Source organism: Dermacentor variabilis, chromosome 6 (genome assembly GCF_050947875.1).
Source record: "Dermacentor variabilis isolate Ectoservices chromosome 6, ASM5094787v1, whole genome shotgun sequence".
Lineage (NCBI taxonomy): Eukaryota > Metazoa > Arthropoda > Arachnida > Ixodida > Ixodidae > Dermacentor > Dermacentor variabilis.
In genome coordinates this window covers 25941576-25955793 of record NC_134573.1, presented here as the reverse complement: position 1 = coordinate 25955793, position 14218 = coordinate 25941576, and the positions used below count along the sequence as shown (strand labels likewise).

Here is a 14218-nt window from a genome sequence, read left to right as displayed (position 1 = left end):
ATTTGCTGTTCCGCCACGGTACACGTCGTTTGCATGCCAGACCACTCACTTCGGATATGCATTTTGATGCGGCATCTATTATGAATGATGTAAAATACTCCACAGCAGCATCAATTTCTAAAGAAGACATGTCGGCCCATGAGATGTCAGTGAGAGTTCGAAATTTCTCCCAGTCGGCTGTGTCTATCTTCCACCTAGGAGCTTGTGGAGGATATTCGTTTTCTTTAGATGTTCTTATCAGTATAGGGAAGTGGTCGCTCCCGTAAGGATTGTTCGTAACTTCCCATTCCAGTTCGGGCAGTATGGACGGGGAAGCTATGCTAAGATCTATTGAAGAAAAGGTTCTGTTTGCTAGGGAGTAATAGGTGGGTTCCTTGTTATTCAGCAAGCACGCACCTGAAGAAAAAAGGAACTGTTCAACAAGACGACCTCGCGCGTCTGTACGAGAGTCGCCCCACAGGTAGCTGTGCGCATTGAAATCGCCAAGAACAACATAAGGTTCTGGCAATTCGTCTATAGATGACTGAAATTTATGTTTGTTTAATTTGTAGTGTGGGGGTACATAAAGTGAGCAAATGGTGACGAGTTTATTTAAAAGAACAGCTCGAACCGCCACTGCTTCAAGGGGCGTTGGTAGCTGTAAACGCTGACAGGAAATACTTTTATGAATCAAAATGGCAACACCGCCTGATGATACGACAGCATCATCGCGAACTTTGCAAAACTTGACATACGGTCGGAGAAAGTTTGTATGTTGTTTGTATGTTGTAGTTTGTAAGGATACTAGATTAGAGAGTTTCTCGTACTGTGTCTTATCACGCAGTTCTAAGAGGAGGTCGCCACTTGCCAACTTAGAGACTTTATAACCTGGGTCAAAAGCTTCACTAAGTGTCTTTGCAACAAGAAAAGGTGAGATTATTCTCGCTGGCTTTTCTTTTTTCTCTGAATGTACAACATGAAATCTTGGAAAATTGTCATTATTTCAGCCAAAAAACTTGAAGACTTCTTGGGTGCGCCCTCGTTTATGAGGGCAATCAGGAAGTGTTGGAAAAGAACTTGCCATAGATATGTGTGAAAATTCGGCAGCGCCGCCAGCCACCCACCATGGAGCCCAACAAGGGGACGCTGCAGGACCGTGAAAAGACGGCCTGCATGCGCCAGCTGTATGACACTACTATAACCAAATCTGTTATAACCAAGGTTGGCTATCCCACACAAGGTTAACCCTTGCCGCCGAGGAGAATGAAGTAAATGGAAGAGAGGAGAAGACAGGAAAGGTCAAAAAGTAAGAGATAAAGACGAAGATTCGAGAGGAAGAGACAGGAAGAGGCGACTGCTGATTTCCCCCGGGTGGGTCAGTCCGGGGGTGCCGTCCACGTGAAGCCGAGGCCAAAGGGGTGTGTTGCCGCCGCCGAGGGGCCGTAAAGGTCCAAACACCCGGCATTGGCTCAACCCCCAGGATCCCCTTTTCCCCGGACAAGGCTAAGCCGCGCACGGCTACACGCGGGAGGGTCCAACCCTCGTGTGCTCGGGTACGTGGTGTCGCAACACACCAAACGCCTGCTGACGCAGACGCCCCTGCGGGGAAGAACAAGCCTCAGAGATCAGAACGGCCTCCAAGCGCCCCATGCACTTGCGCTTGAAGCCGCATCAACATCATTTTGGTGCCGTGCTGGAGAGCGTTGTGCAATCATGCAAGTTAGGACTCGCGTCATGCCGAAGCTCTGATAAAAAACACTAGGTGCTCAGCACAGAAGAAAAATGAGACATCATTCGTGCTATCATATGTGGCACGAAGAAGTGGGTGCTGGCACGTGACAGTGATCTACTACTGACTACGGATTGTGGTAGTTGGAATGCGAAGCAGTTCAGCAGCGCTGCTGTGACCGCGAAAGGATGTTGGCTACAAGGTTCAGCTTTTCGCCATCGTTGCCTCCATTGTTGCCAAAGTGTCGCCCAACGACAGTGATGAGGACGACATGGAAAGCGACTGCACACGCAATTCAGGCCCGAGAGTGGCAGATGCTGTGACAAATGGGAATAGGTTTGCTTATACCGGCCCAGGGGACAGATATGCCCGCCTACTGAACCTGATGCCGTGCGCACCTTTCCTATATCTAGTTCCCACTGCCTACTTTTCACTGTCTTGCGAGGCTCGACTAGGGAGCACCGCGCCACTCGACCAACTCAACCGTATTCTAGTGCACCCTAAACGCAGCCGTCCCACTCGTTCCGCCAGCAACGAGTGGCCACGCACCCGCCAGCAACCGCAAGCATCGAAAAGTCCAGTGCCGCAAAAATTACTGGATGCTGGGAGGCACCTTCATGCGATGTGCAGAATGTGACTGGCTGCGCTCTTTTTCAGAGAACGAATCTGCTCGCCGTTTGCAAGCCACTGCCGAAGCACACGTGCTGAAGTCGTTCTGGAGCAGCGCGGTGCAATTTCAGTCAATTTTCTGTTTGATGAAGTTTGGTGCAGGAAACCAAAATGGCACGGGAGTCCTACCCCTGCACTATATGTCAGTGCTAGGGGCAGGTGGCGGTGCCGCAGGGATCGTGCAGGTACGACAAATCAGGCACCTCAAAAATCAGTAGGTGCCTGTATCTGACAAGCTTGCTACAGAATGTATATATTGAGGCACGTGCAAACAAACAGCTGCTTTGCTATAGCAGGAAAATATTCCATTGAAATAAAGCATGCATAACCAAATTTAATATTTACTTCATTATATCAAATGTGTAATATGCATTGAGGTTTGGCTGTACTACTGATTTACTCAATTGAAAGCATTTTTTTCCCCTCATTTTCACTGCTTGAACTCGACCCTCGCATTACATTCAAATAATGGCAAAATTTATTATTTTAAAAGAGATATTTTAAATTTTATGGTTTTTAATGTTACAATGACAACCGGTACCTGTATGTCTAATTCAATTCATAGACAAGTAGAATTTAAAGAAAAGAAAGAAGAGAAAAAGATGTGGCTATAAAAGTTGCAATTCTAGAGTAAGCCATGAGGCCAAAAATTTACTAAGTGCAGATACCTATGTTGTAAATAAATAAACAAACAAATAAATAAATGTTAGGCAAGCATAAATTAAAAAAGAAATACCTAATTTTCAGCAAAATTTTGTGTATTGATCACAGAGAAATAGGAAAAAAAAAAACACATTGCACCATTCCAAGTCCAAAATGTAGCTCTAAACATGTGAACAACATTGTGCCGCCAAGAAGTCCAGACCTACTGATGTCTCATTCAGTTTGGTTTCCTTTCCCGCAGCACCACAGTGTCGAATAAATGGAAGGCACCTAGCCACAACTATTGCAATGGTTTTGCTCACAGACCTGCCAACCTTAATGCTGAGAAATACTACAGTTGAAGCCAAAAAAAATACTAAATACTGGAGAAAAATACTAAAGTTGTTTTAAGAGTCAAGATGTTAACTATGTGTTAAAAACAATAGCAACCTTTGTTCTCTAGGGAGAACAAACAGGCAATTTGCTTTATAGTCAAAGGAGGAATGGTGTGCGCCCCAAATGGAAATGTCCATGCGCTATTTCACGAAATGCTCGCAAAATAGATGTTGAAATTTCAGTTTCCATTACACACTGACTCAGAGGATAGCACTGCTACTGGCAGGCAGGTCAGGATTAATAAGCTCATCAAAAAATGAGCTTCTGAATAATGTACTCTAACATGAGTTTTGCCCTTAACTGGCCAGAAATACAAAAAATTCAGCAGAGGCACTTAATACCCCTGCCACAGAGGCACCCACAAACTCTGGTGACACGAAACTCCCTAATGGCAATTTGCGGCAATGGAGTTGCGGCCATGCTGCATGGGACGGCACTGCTGCACTTACTTTCGCGGGCAAACTGCTCACATGTACAGTCGCCATTAAAGGCAGTTTTTTTTAACGTAGTACGTAATCTAATAAAATCACAGCGAGAAAGCTTACTGCATGTTACCGCAACTTGTTTTCCAAGCATAGCGAAGTTGAAAGCGATGCTCGCCACACTGCGCTCTTGCTTTCGTGCGTGGGCAGCGTGGGTCGCATTCAACTGGGGCGCTTCAAGCTGAGATTCTGTGCTGTGTAACAGTGCATGTGCTTGCGTTCGCAGTGTGCTCAACTGCTTCCAGATGAGTGGTGAAGCAGATAAACGAAATGGCCATTTCCCTGCGCGGCATGGCGAAGCATTGGTGCAGAGGACGCTGGCGCTATGTCCTTAAAAAACAGACTCCCATTACATGACATATAAACCAAGGCAAAAAAATTATGCTAAGATTTTAAGTGGGCCAGTTACAATTTTATTAGCGTGGTTTTCTTCGCAGCTGTAGCTATCCAGGAATGAGAGTACTCCATCCAGCCGTAATTGTTCATTGCACAACTCCCTTTGCTTAGCTCCCAGCTTAGGGCTGCTAGGGGTGCTTATTACGTGGGAATTTTTAGCGACCCAGCCAATCAAAGAAGTGATGTTCTCTGGCGCAAATTGAATTCTTTGCTAAAGCCCAATTCAATTTCAGCTATTCCAGATGTTTTGTGTCATAACGGGCAGAAACTTTCCTGAAATGCTATACCAAACGCGTTTAACGAAATCTTCACATTAAAACCACAGTTAAATGACGTTGATGGCCTCAACTATACTCAGTTCCTGCCCGTAAACGCTTTAGTAACACTGTTTCTTGCCCCAACTTGCCCCTCAGAAGTCTTTTCTTGCATCAGTGATATACGTAACAGCCGGTCCCTGGACGCCAATGGCATCCAGATTCACCCCATAAAGTATGTGCTTGATATTATATGCCCTGTTCATACCCATATTTATAACTTAATATTAACTACAGGCATATTTCCAAAACAAATGCAAGCTTCACGCGTTGTTCCAGTCTTCAAGCATGGTGATAAGGGGGCACTAAACAACTATCGACCCATTTCGATAATTCCAGTGCTTTCGAAAGGTATTGAGAAATTATGCATATCAGATTGCTATCATTTTTTAATCACCACAATTTGTTGAAAGACTCAACATGGGTTTAGGAAGCATCACTCTACCGAAACAGCCCTCTTGACTCAAAAAGAAATAATTATAGATGCATTCAGTCGCAATCAAATGGCGTTAGGCATTACATCGATTTTTCCAAGGCATTTGACTTAATTGATCATACCATCCTTCTTAGTAAATTAGATAACTATGGTGTGCATGGCTTTTAGCATCCTATCTTTCAAACGGGACACGATTCGTAGATACAAACAATGAAACATCTGCAAGGAAGCCGGTCGTTGTTGGTGTGCCACAGGGAAGCATTCTAGGGCCACTCTTGTTTTTGATTTACATAAATGATATTGTACACTGCACAGACAATGCAACATTCATCTCATATACTGATGACACGACAGTTTTTATTACAGGGAACTTCGAAATAGAGATATAAACGATGGCTAACAGAACGCTGTCTAACCTAGATGCCTGGGCCACGGTGAATTCTTTAAAAATAAACCCTTCAAAAACACAAGTTATTTTGTACACGCCTAAAGGAAAAACGCTGACAAAGAAGTTGAATTTATTTTTGGGCTCTCAGCAGTTAGAGTTGGTGGATTCTGTTAAAACCCTTGGAATACATTTTTGAAAGCACCTTGCATGGAATGTACATGTCGAAAACCTCCATTCAAAGATGTCGTCTGCCATTGGTGTCCTTGCACGTACGCGATGTATTCTTCCTGCTAAGGTGAAGATTATGATCTACAATGCGTTCGTGTCCTCTATGTTGCAGTACTGCAGCACAGTGTGGTGTACTACTGGCGTAACTAATTTGCGCAAGATGTATTTGCTGCAGAAAAAAGCCATACGACATATTGCTGCTGTACATTATGCTTCTTCTACAAAACTTCTTTTTACAAAGTACGAAATTCTTCCAGTGCTCTGTTTATATAATTATAGGCTGATGCTGTGTTATAAAGCTTTTGTTAGGTATGGTACCAACACCATAATTAATCTTGCTAAGTTAAAAGCAAACACAAGTGTTCGTCCTACCAGGCACAAAGAAATGTGGACTGTACCCACCCCTAGAACTTATGAACAATCTTTGTCCTATAAGCTACCTTCCCTTCTGAACCTATTAAACCATGGAGATTTTGATCCTTCATGTAATCCAAATTCTCTCATTAAGCGTTTCGCCCAGTCCATTTATTTTCAGGAATCGTACATCCTTTCGAATTCTTTTCCCTCTACTTGTTGATCGCTGTTTTTCATGTTCATGCCATTTCAAGTCTATGCAAATGAGTTGCATTGTTCTTGCGCTTTGTTACAAAACTCTTTTTGTTGCTCGATGTTATGTAATATTCGTTGATTTATTTGAACTCTTTGTGGATGACTGACCGTCATCCTGCTGTTTTGCCAACTGTAAAGGGGTCGGGACCTCGTCACACTGCTCAAGCTTTGTCCCGTACTCCTCCTGTTCCAAGGAAATAAAGCTGATTGATTGATTGATTGATTTCTAGATTTCGAATGAAAACATTCTTACACTCTCTAACACTTCTGTTTTAAGCATGCTGTGTTAAATATGTTTATAGTTAAATTTCACTTTTTGTAAAATATGTTTTCTGTGGATGTCATGTGTTTTCTCATTTGACACCGACATTGAAATGTATTTTTCTTTTACTGCCATGTTGCCTTAGTGAACTGGGTACGTGGGGCTAGTCAAGCTGTTCTTAATGCAGCATTATTTACCTCGTCCCACCCAACCACTTACGTGAATCATTTATGTGGTAAATAAATGAACTTGAACTTAAAGGTTGGCAGGTATATGGTTATTTTGTATTGCAACAAGGAAAACAATACAACTGACAAGGCATAATATATAATATAGTGCTCCTTTAGTGTTGCACATCTTTATAGAAAATAACTTATATTTTGCATGTGCCACTTCTTTGTCTCATGTTTCCATTATGAGTACTACTGGAGTACTACCAGGCTTAGTTCCCCAAAAAATTGCGATGCATTCTTAAACAGTTGTTTTATCACTCTGGGTTTGTGGTAGAGGCTATGTGGAAGAGAACACAAGCCCGTGGCAGAATCCATATGTCATGAGCACACAGCTAGAGATTGATGGCAAATTTATGGTTTATTGGCAAGGATGGGGTACCACCATACTTAAAGAGACTCATTTTTGAATACCCCTATATCTTGAGGCTTTTGCCATAGAGAAGTGTGAACGCCCGCAAATAATAGTTGCAAAATGCTAAAAGCAGTTATGGTAAATTGCATTCTATAACAATTATTTTACGAATGGCAGTAACTATGGACTATGCTCTGCAGTGGTCTCATCTCAAGCATGAGCTTCGGTTCTGTAGCCCTGCTTGCATAAGCACAAGAATGTTGTCCACAAGTAGTATGTGTACGCCTGAACACGCGTTCGGGTTCAAAACTACAGAATGTTGAGCCAGTTGACAAGAGATTCGGAATGACAGAAGGTAAGTCGTGCAGACACGGGCACCTTCTTTCACTATGTACTCCATTAGTTGTTATCAAGAAACTGCTGTAAATAAATTTATATAACCATCCAATCTTACATACTGTACCGTAATCTTACAGTACTGGCACACTCGGAAGACATGAGGAGCTATCTGTCTCAATTACGACGAAAAAAAGTTAGTTGATACTACCCTTCTTGGAGAATTTCGGAAAGTATGAACACAAATAAAATCGAAATTGTAATTTTCTTTCCTTGGAAACAATAGAAAGCTGTCTCAAAAATTACTATGTACACTGGCAAAAATGGCAGGTGACAGTTCCTGCAAAATGTTTGCACCACAGCATCGTGCCACAACTTTTCCCCTCATTCAGACATTCTTAGCTTCCAGAATTATAATTGCACCGGCTGCGAACACTGCTGTCCTTCTTAAGGTGGGGAGGCTGGAGAGCACAGCCACCCCTCCCTCACACCTGCAGAAGCGCCGTGCAAGATGTGGCGATGTCACGAGGACCAAGGCTGAGCGCATGGTGTGTGTCGAGGGAAGGATGGCCAGGAGGAGTGTACGAAGAGAGATAGACAACACACATCTAGCTACACCTGAAGGGGCTGACAACCAGTCCTTATGCTACCGTTCTTTTCAGTCTTTAGTTTACTTTGGGAATTCCAGAAACGAATCCAGCATCTGCAACCAGAGGAAACAACTGAATGGGACTCCAAATTAGCCCTCAAAGTGGCACTGCAGTGGGGTTCCTCAGGATGCACCAAATGCTTGGCACATGGGCGCATTTTGACCCCATCGAAATGGGGCCATACATCTGAATTTGAAGCCACAGCCTCCTCATGCTTAGCAGGGCAACAACGCTGTAGACACTGAGCCACCACAGTGGGTAAAAATGTGATACGAGTCAGTGGCACAAACCTTGAGGGAGATGGTCTTGAGCTCTGCCAACAGGTAGAGGTCCATGAAGTACTCCTGGCAGAAGAGGCAGGCCCCTTTTCGCCGTCCATCGATTGTGGATGCCTGCAGGAGAGTTTTGATGGGCACATTATTAGCCAAGCTGGCCACAAGCCCATTTAAGTATCCGGTAGGATGACAGACCACACCAGTGATCTCCCATTGTCCCCATCTTGGATCAACCAACTCCATCCTATTCTTGCAAACTTCTACCACGTCACATCAATACGCACTCTGTCGTGAACTGCATTTCCCTTTCCTTTGCACACATTCCGAAATTCTAACAGGCAACCCATCATCTGCTTCATGTGTTACGTGAGCCACAAGAAAGCATTCTATGTTAATCGCTCCATGGAGAAAAAAAAAAAGACGAACTTAAATCCTTGGATTACACGTGGCATATTTCAAATTAAACGATGAGTTAAACGGTTATTACGCAATAAAACTGGGGCCCTGAATCTTAATAGAGAAGCATTGTCCAGCCTGCCAAACAGCTGACGGTGAAAAACTCTAGGTACCAATTTGTCAACATGAAAATGCACAACTACCTATTTAGCAACTCAAAGAAATTTGGTTGCATTTATCTAACAAGGACCATGTGACAAAACTATGACATGAAAGTTGCTGACGGATGCTTCAGCTGTGGCGTCGTGTTTCAATGATTACTTCGCTTCCGTGTTTTTATGCAGCAGTTCTACTGCAGCTGCATTTGAGTGCTCCAGCTCGGATGTACCCAACATTTCCATTGGTAGGCAGGGAATCTTCGAAGCACCACTCAGCTTCACACACGAAAAAGTCATGCAGACCAGAATGGAATTATTTGCCACGTGAGGTGACAAATGATGTCACCTGCATCCTTTTTATCAGTCGCCTCTAATATTGTGTAGTAAGGTTCCATGCCGATTGTTCAATACGAAATTCGAAGAAAATGTGGAGAATAGAGGGAGGAAGAAAAGCAGATATTTTTGTTTACCCACTTCTGTTTGTTCTCGACACATGCGATGACTTAGTGCCTTATTTAGTTTTTTTATAGAGAATATCATCGGCGCCTGTGTTGCTTCTTTGCTCTATTTTTGCATATTTGTTACCTTGGTATTTGTTATCGTATTTCTTCCTACACCACTCCTGCTATGGCTGCAAAAAGGCTGCTGGCAGTATTAAATAAATAAATACAATATCAGTTTTAAAAGGGCTTTTAGAGGGCCTAGTTGATGCATATATGACGTGATTTACGAACTCAAAAAAAAGAACACAGGCATAAGAAAATGGTAGACACGGGACAAGCACTTGTCCCGCGTCTACAATTTCCTTTCATCCCACGACTTTTTCTGTACCGTGTTTTTTCTTTCGTGCTCTTAAATTATGAGTTACAATATCACCCCACTTTCTAATCTTAATTTTAAAATTCAGTTTTTTTTTTCATGCTTGCCATGAGCGCTCACATATTATAGGATATGTATGGACCTTATTAAATTATTTAACTTTACAGGAAGCACATAAGCAGCAGCAGCAAACTTGGAGCAGAAAGCGACAAGTCATCACAGCCTTTATGACCAGAGACTAGAGTGGCTGTTCTTGACTTTGCTTGCGTCAGTGACTGACTTTACCTAAAAAGCAGGTACCCTCTGGCATATAGTGTCTTGTGTTGCCTTACGGGAGCAGCATGGGTACCACCGCAACTTTTTTTGTGTGCTTATTTTTTATGCTATCTTGGCACACCCATCTTTCAAGTTCTGAACCTTTTTTGACCACAGAACTCACTTTTTGTGAAACTGATGCAACTTTTGTAAAATTGTAGAACAAGCCCTAATTTGAGGAATTTTTGAAAGATTTGGTAGAGATGGCAGCTACCAGTTCTTGGTCTGCAACAGATACTGCCGATTTCCTGCTTTGACATTATGCCTATTACTTTGAGACAAAGCTCAAGCAACGAATCATGGCAAGCATCAGAAGCAGGATTACTCTTGATCATTCAATACACTGTACAAGTATACCAACCCCCATTATATGACTACCATATTTATTCAAATATAGGTCTACCTTTATGTTTTTTAAATGTTACCCAAAATAAGCTATCAACCTGCATTTGTGAACAACAAATTTTAACCTACATGTGAAAATAGTACAGAGCTAACGGAGTTCCTGAGTCATGCCCGTCATGAAACCAGTCATGAAATTATCCAAACTGGCTTTAAGAAATGCTGCATACTCAATGCACTCTACAGCACAGAGAACGTGGGTGAAACATGGCAAAATTTATGCTCGGAAGAGGGAATGTGACCCGATTGTATGTATAATGGGTCCTTCTGACTTGACAGAGCATAGCCTGATCGCCCTTTTCTTTAAATTATTTTTCTGGTTCTGTCTGCTGTAATTTTGTCTTTTTCATGGCTGTGTGTGAACAATTCCAATTTTCCTTCTCTCTCTAATATCTTTTCAAAAGTTGGCAGAAGTACTTTCACTGTTTTTCATGTAAATGTGTGCAGTACTCGCAAGCACTGGAATGAATTTGGTTTCCAAGTTGGTGCTGCACATGATAAAGCTGATGTTTTTGTATTAATTGAAATAAATATTGAGCAAGAGCATATTGGTCTGTTTTCCATCCAAGGTTACCACAATCATTTTTTTATGCGCAAAGATGGCCGTGGTGGTGGAATTGTTTTTATCAAAGATTACTGGATTTCGAGTCCTCCGAGTATAACCTTTACAAACACTGAATCGCTAGCACTTCATATTCACACAAAATATTTTGCAATCCCTTTGCTCATCACCAAAGCGTCAGAAAGCTTGTGGATGAGTTGCATCTACTTACTTTTCCATCTGGTCAAGTATGCATGATAAGTGACATTAACATTGACTTGCTGAAGAAAAAAAAACGGCACATTGTAGCTAATACTTGAACACGCTTGTTGACATTGGAATAGAAGCCGTTATCAACCTTCCAACACGTGTCGAAGTTTTGGGCACATCTGCCGAGTCTTCATGTCTAGATCACACAAGTGTCCGCACCCAGAACGACCAGGTCTTTCCGTTTATCGTTGAGCAAAGCCTGTTCGATCACTTCTTTGTGGAGTGTACCTTTTTATCGTCACAGCATATTACAGACCAAAAAGTGATATCAGAAATAGAGGTTGTTGATAACAGAAGCCTTGACTAGTCGCTACAGCATTACGATTGGTGATCTTTCCTTGAGGATGTTCCCACGAGTAAACTGTGTCAATCTTTTACTGCTGTCTACGCACACATAGTGCACTCATGTAAAAGGGTGGTTGTCATAGAACAACGAAAACTGGGTTGCCCATGGATAAATGTATATGTTTTGTCCATCATAGCAGAAAAAGAATCAGCTTGGGCATGTTATCATCGTTCCCGTAAAAATAAGTTTTTCTGTGGAGCTTATAAGATGGCTCGCAATAAAGTTACTGCGGTGCTTAGAGGTCGAAGATGAAAACACTTCCACAATAAATTTTTTGAGTCTAGGAATAATCCACCTAAGGCTTTGTCTATAAACGAATTAAGGGGTCATCACCATAAAGGTGTGTATGAAACCACTGCTAAATATTTTGGATCTCCGTCTATTCTTCTAGCAGACCAATTTCATCATTTTTTTCATCTGCTGCAACAAACTTGTCTGGTAATACGACGAGTCACCTTGTGCCGAAATCAGTGGCTGAGTCTGCCTTTCTGCAAGAGTGCACTGAAGACTTGCATCCAACTCGACTTCAAACACTAAAAAAAAATAATAATAAAAAAAAATTATGGGGTTTTATGTGCCAAAGCCATGATCTGATCATGAGGCACTCCATCGAAATGCGGCCACCGGGATTCGATCCCACGGCCTCGTGCTTAGCAGCCCAACACCATTCAAAGTCCAAGTCAGTGAGTGGGATTAGATGGCATGTCTGTGGACGTTCTTCACAGAAACTGAGGCCCTGAAGAGTGTTCTGTTAGCAATCAGAAACAACATTATAGCAACATAAATCATGCCACCTGGCCTCAAAGAAGCTCTTGTAGCTTCCCTTTTCACAAGCAGGATGGTTAATTCTGTCACAAACTATAGACCTATTTCAATACTTTCGTGCATTGCTCCGATACTTGAAAGTATTTTTCATGTAATGCAAAGCTTGATTAATGCACACAGCCACCTATCACCCAACCAATATGGATTTACCTCCAGGCACGGCACTAGGTCAGCGTTAGATGAAACTTGTTTGCTTAATAATGCTCTCGAAAACAGTGAATTAGCTTGCACATTTATTTTAGACATATCAAAGGCTTTTGATTCCTTGAACCATAATGTTCTAATTTGTAAACCTCATAGCTATGGCTTCCGAGGGCCTTTCTTATCTTTCCCCGAGAATTATTTGCATGACTAAACTCAAGTTGTAATCGGAAATTAAACGTAAGCCCACACAGTTGTCCAGTGAAGTTTCTGAGAGATTGACTTTAGCACCCCTTTTATTTAAGTTTATTTAACTTTATGTTAATGATCTCACTCAATCCATTCTTCATTGCAGAGTTTTTCAGTATGCTGACGACATGCTTTTAGTATTCTGTCATGCTAATTATAATCAAGCTGTAGTCGAATTACAAACTGACACAGTAAATGTCATGACTGTAATAACTTCATTTCTATCAATAAAATAAAAGTAAACTCTTATGTTTCCACAATCCCCTGAAACGCATTCCTGTCATCATTCCTCTGTTCATTCTCTTCAGTGTAATAATTGCACCTGCTCTCCTATTCCTTGCCTTTCAAGTGTCAAATATCTGGGTGTTCCTTTTGATTCCTACATTTCTTGGGACAGTCAGCTGGCTAACATCTGTGAATGGCTGCGTAAAACAGCATGTCTGATGTATTCTATCAAAGCATTATGCCCAATTTATAGGAGTAAAATTATAGCTCGTGCATTAAAATACAGTGTGCTGTGCTATGGAATTTGTTCTTTTTACTTTTGTTCAGTGTTTTGGAGCAAAAGGCTGATAGCTTACTAAAATCTATAATTCATGCCATGATGTATGGTGTTTAAGTTCTTAACAATTATAGTCCATTTCTTCGCTCATGTATGCCTTCATTCAGGTTGTTATTTAAAGAAAATCTTACGTACCTGTGGAATAATGAATTTTGCCTCCCATGTATCGCTGCTTGAACAGTGCATCTACGAGATCATCTCATTTTGCCCAGAGTGCAGACTAGATATGGGGAACGTGTTCCAAGTGTTCTGAATGACCTCCCAATTAGTGTGTTCTCTTTAGGCAGTTGCAAAGACAAAGTGTGTCCTTTATTTTGCATGCTTGATTTTTTTCCTTTCATTCCTGCTCAGTCCAGCTAATTTTGTGACGCAGACCGACAGTGGTGTATGCCACGACTTCTCCCTTGCTGTCGGGCACCGCCCCACAAGCCATTGCTGGCTTGGGCAGGCCCATATTCGTACCCTGTACATCCATAAATAAAGAATACCATTTATTGACTAGAGAGATTTAGTAGCCGAGCTTACGGCAAATAACGGGGTGTTATGTTCAAAGCATTTAATTATTCAAAAGATATTGGTTGACTTATATTTCAATAATAATTTTTCATTTCTCAGTGAGTTAAATATATAAGGTTGACCTACATTTGTGTTCAACCTACCTTTGAGTAAATACGGTAAATCTTTGCGAAATCAAACAACTCGACAAAATACATGGGGCCTTAAATATCTTGGCAAAAAGCTATTTCTCAATGTTTGCAGTCTGTCATGGCTAACAGCTATCGGGCCGACTTAGAAAACTATGTATAGCCTGTATAACG

The 14218-nt window shown here is 41.9% G+C and overlaps 1 protein-coding gene across 1 annotated transcript in view; it reads right to left on the bottom strand.

Annotated features, from left to right (window-relative positions):
- The window catches only part of Clic (chloride intracellular channel protein 5), an 89908-nt gene that overhangs the window by 53143 nt on the left and 22547 nt on the right, over positions 1-14218 (bottom strand). Inside the window, exon 2 of the mRNA XM_075694886.1 lies at positions 8392-8493. Coding sequence (XP_075551001.1) covers positions 8392-8493 — 102 coding nt within the window. The remainder of the gene's footprint in view (positions 1-8391; positions 8494-14218) is intronic.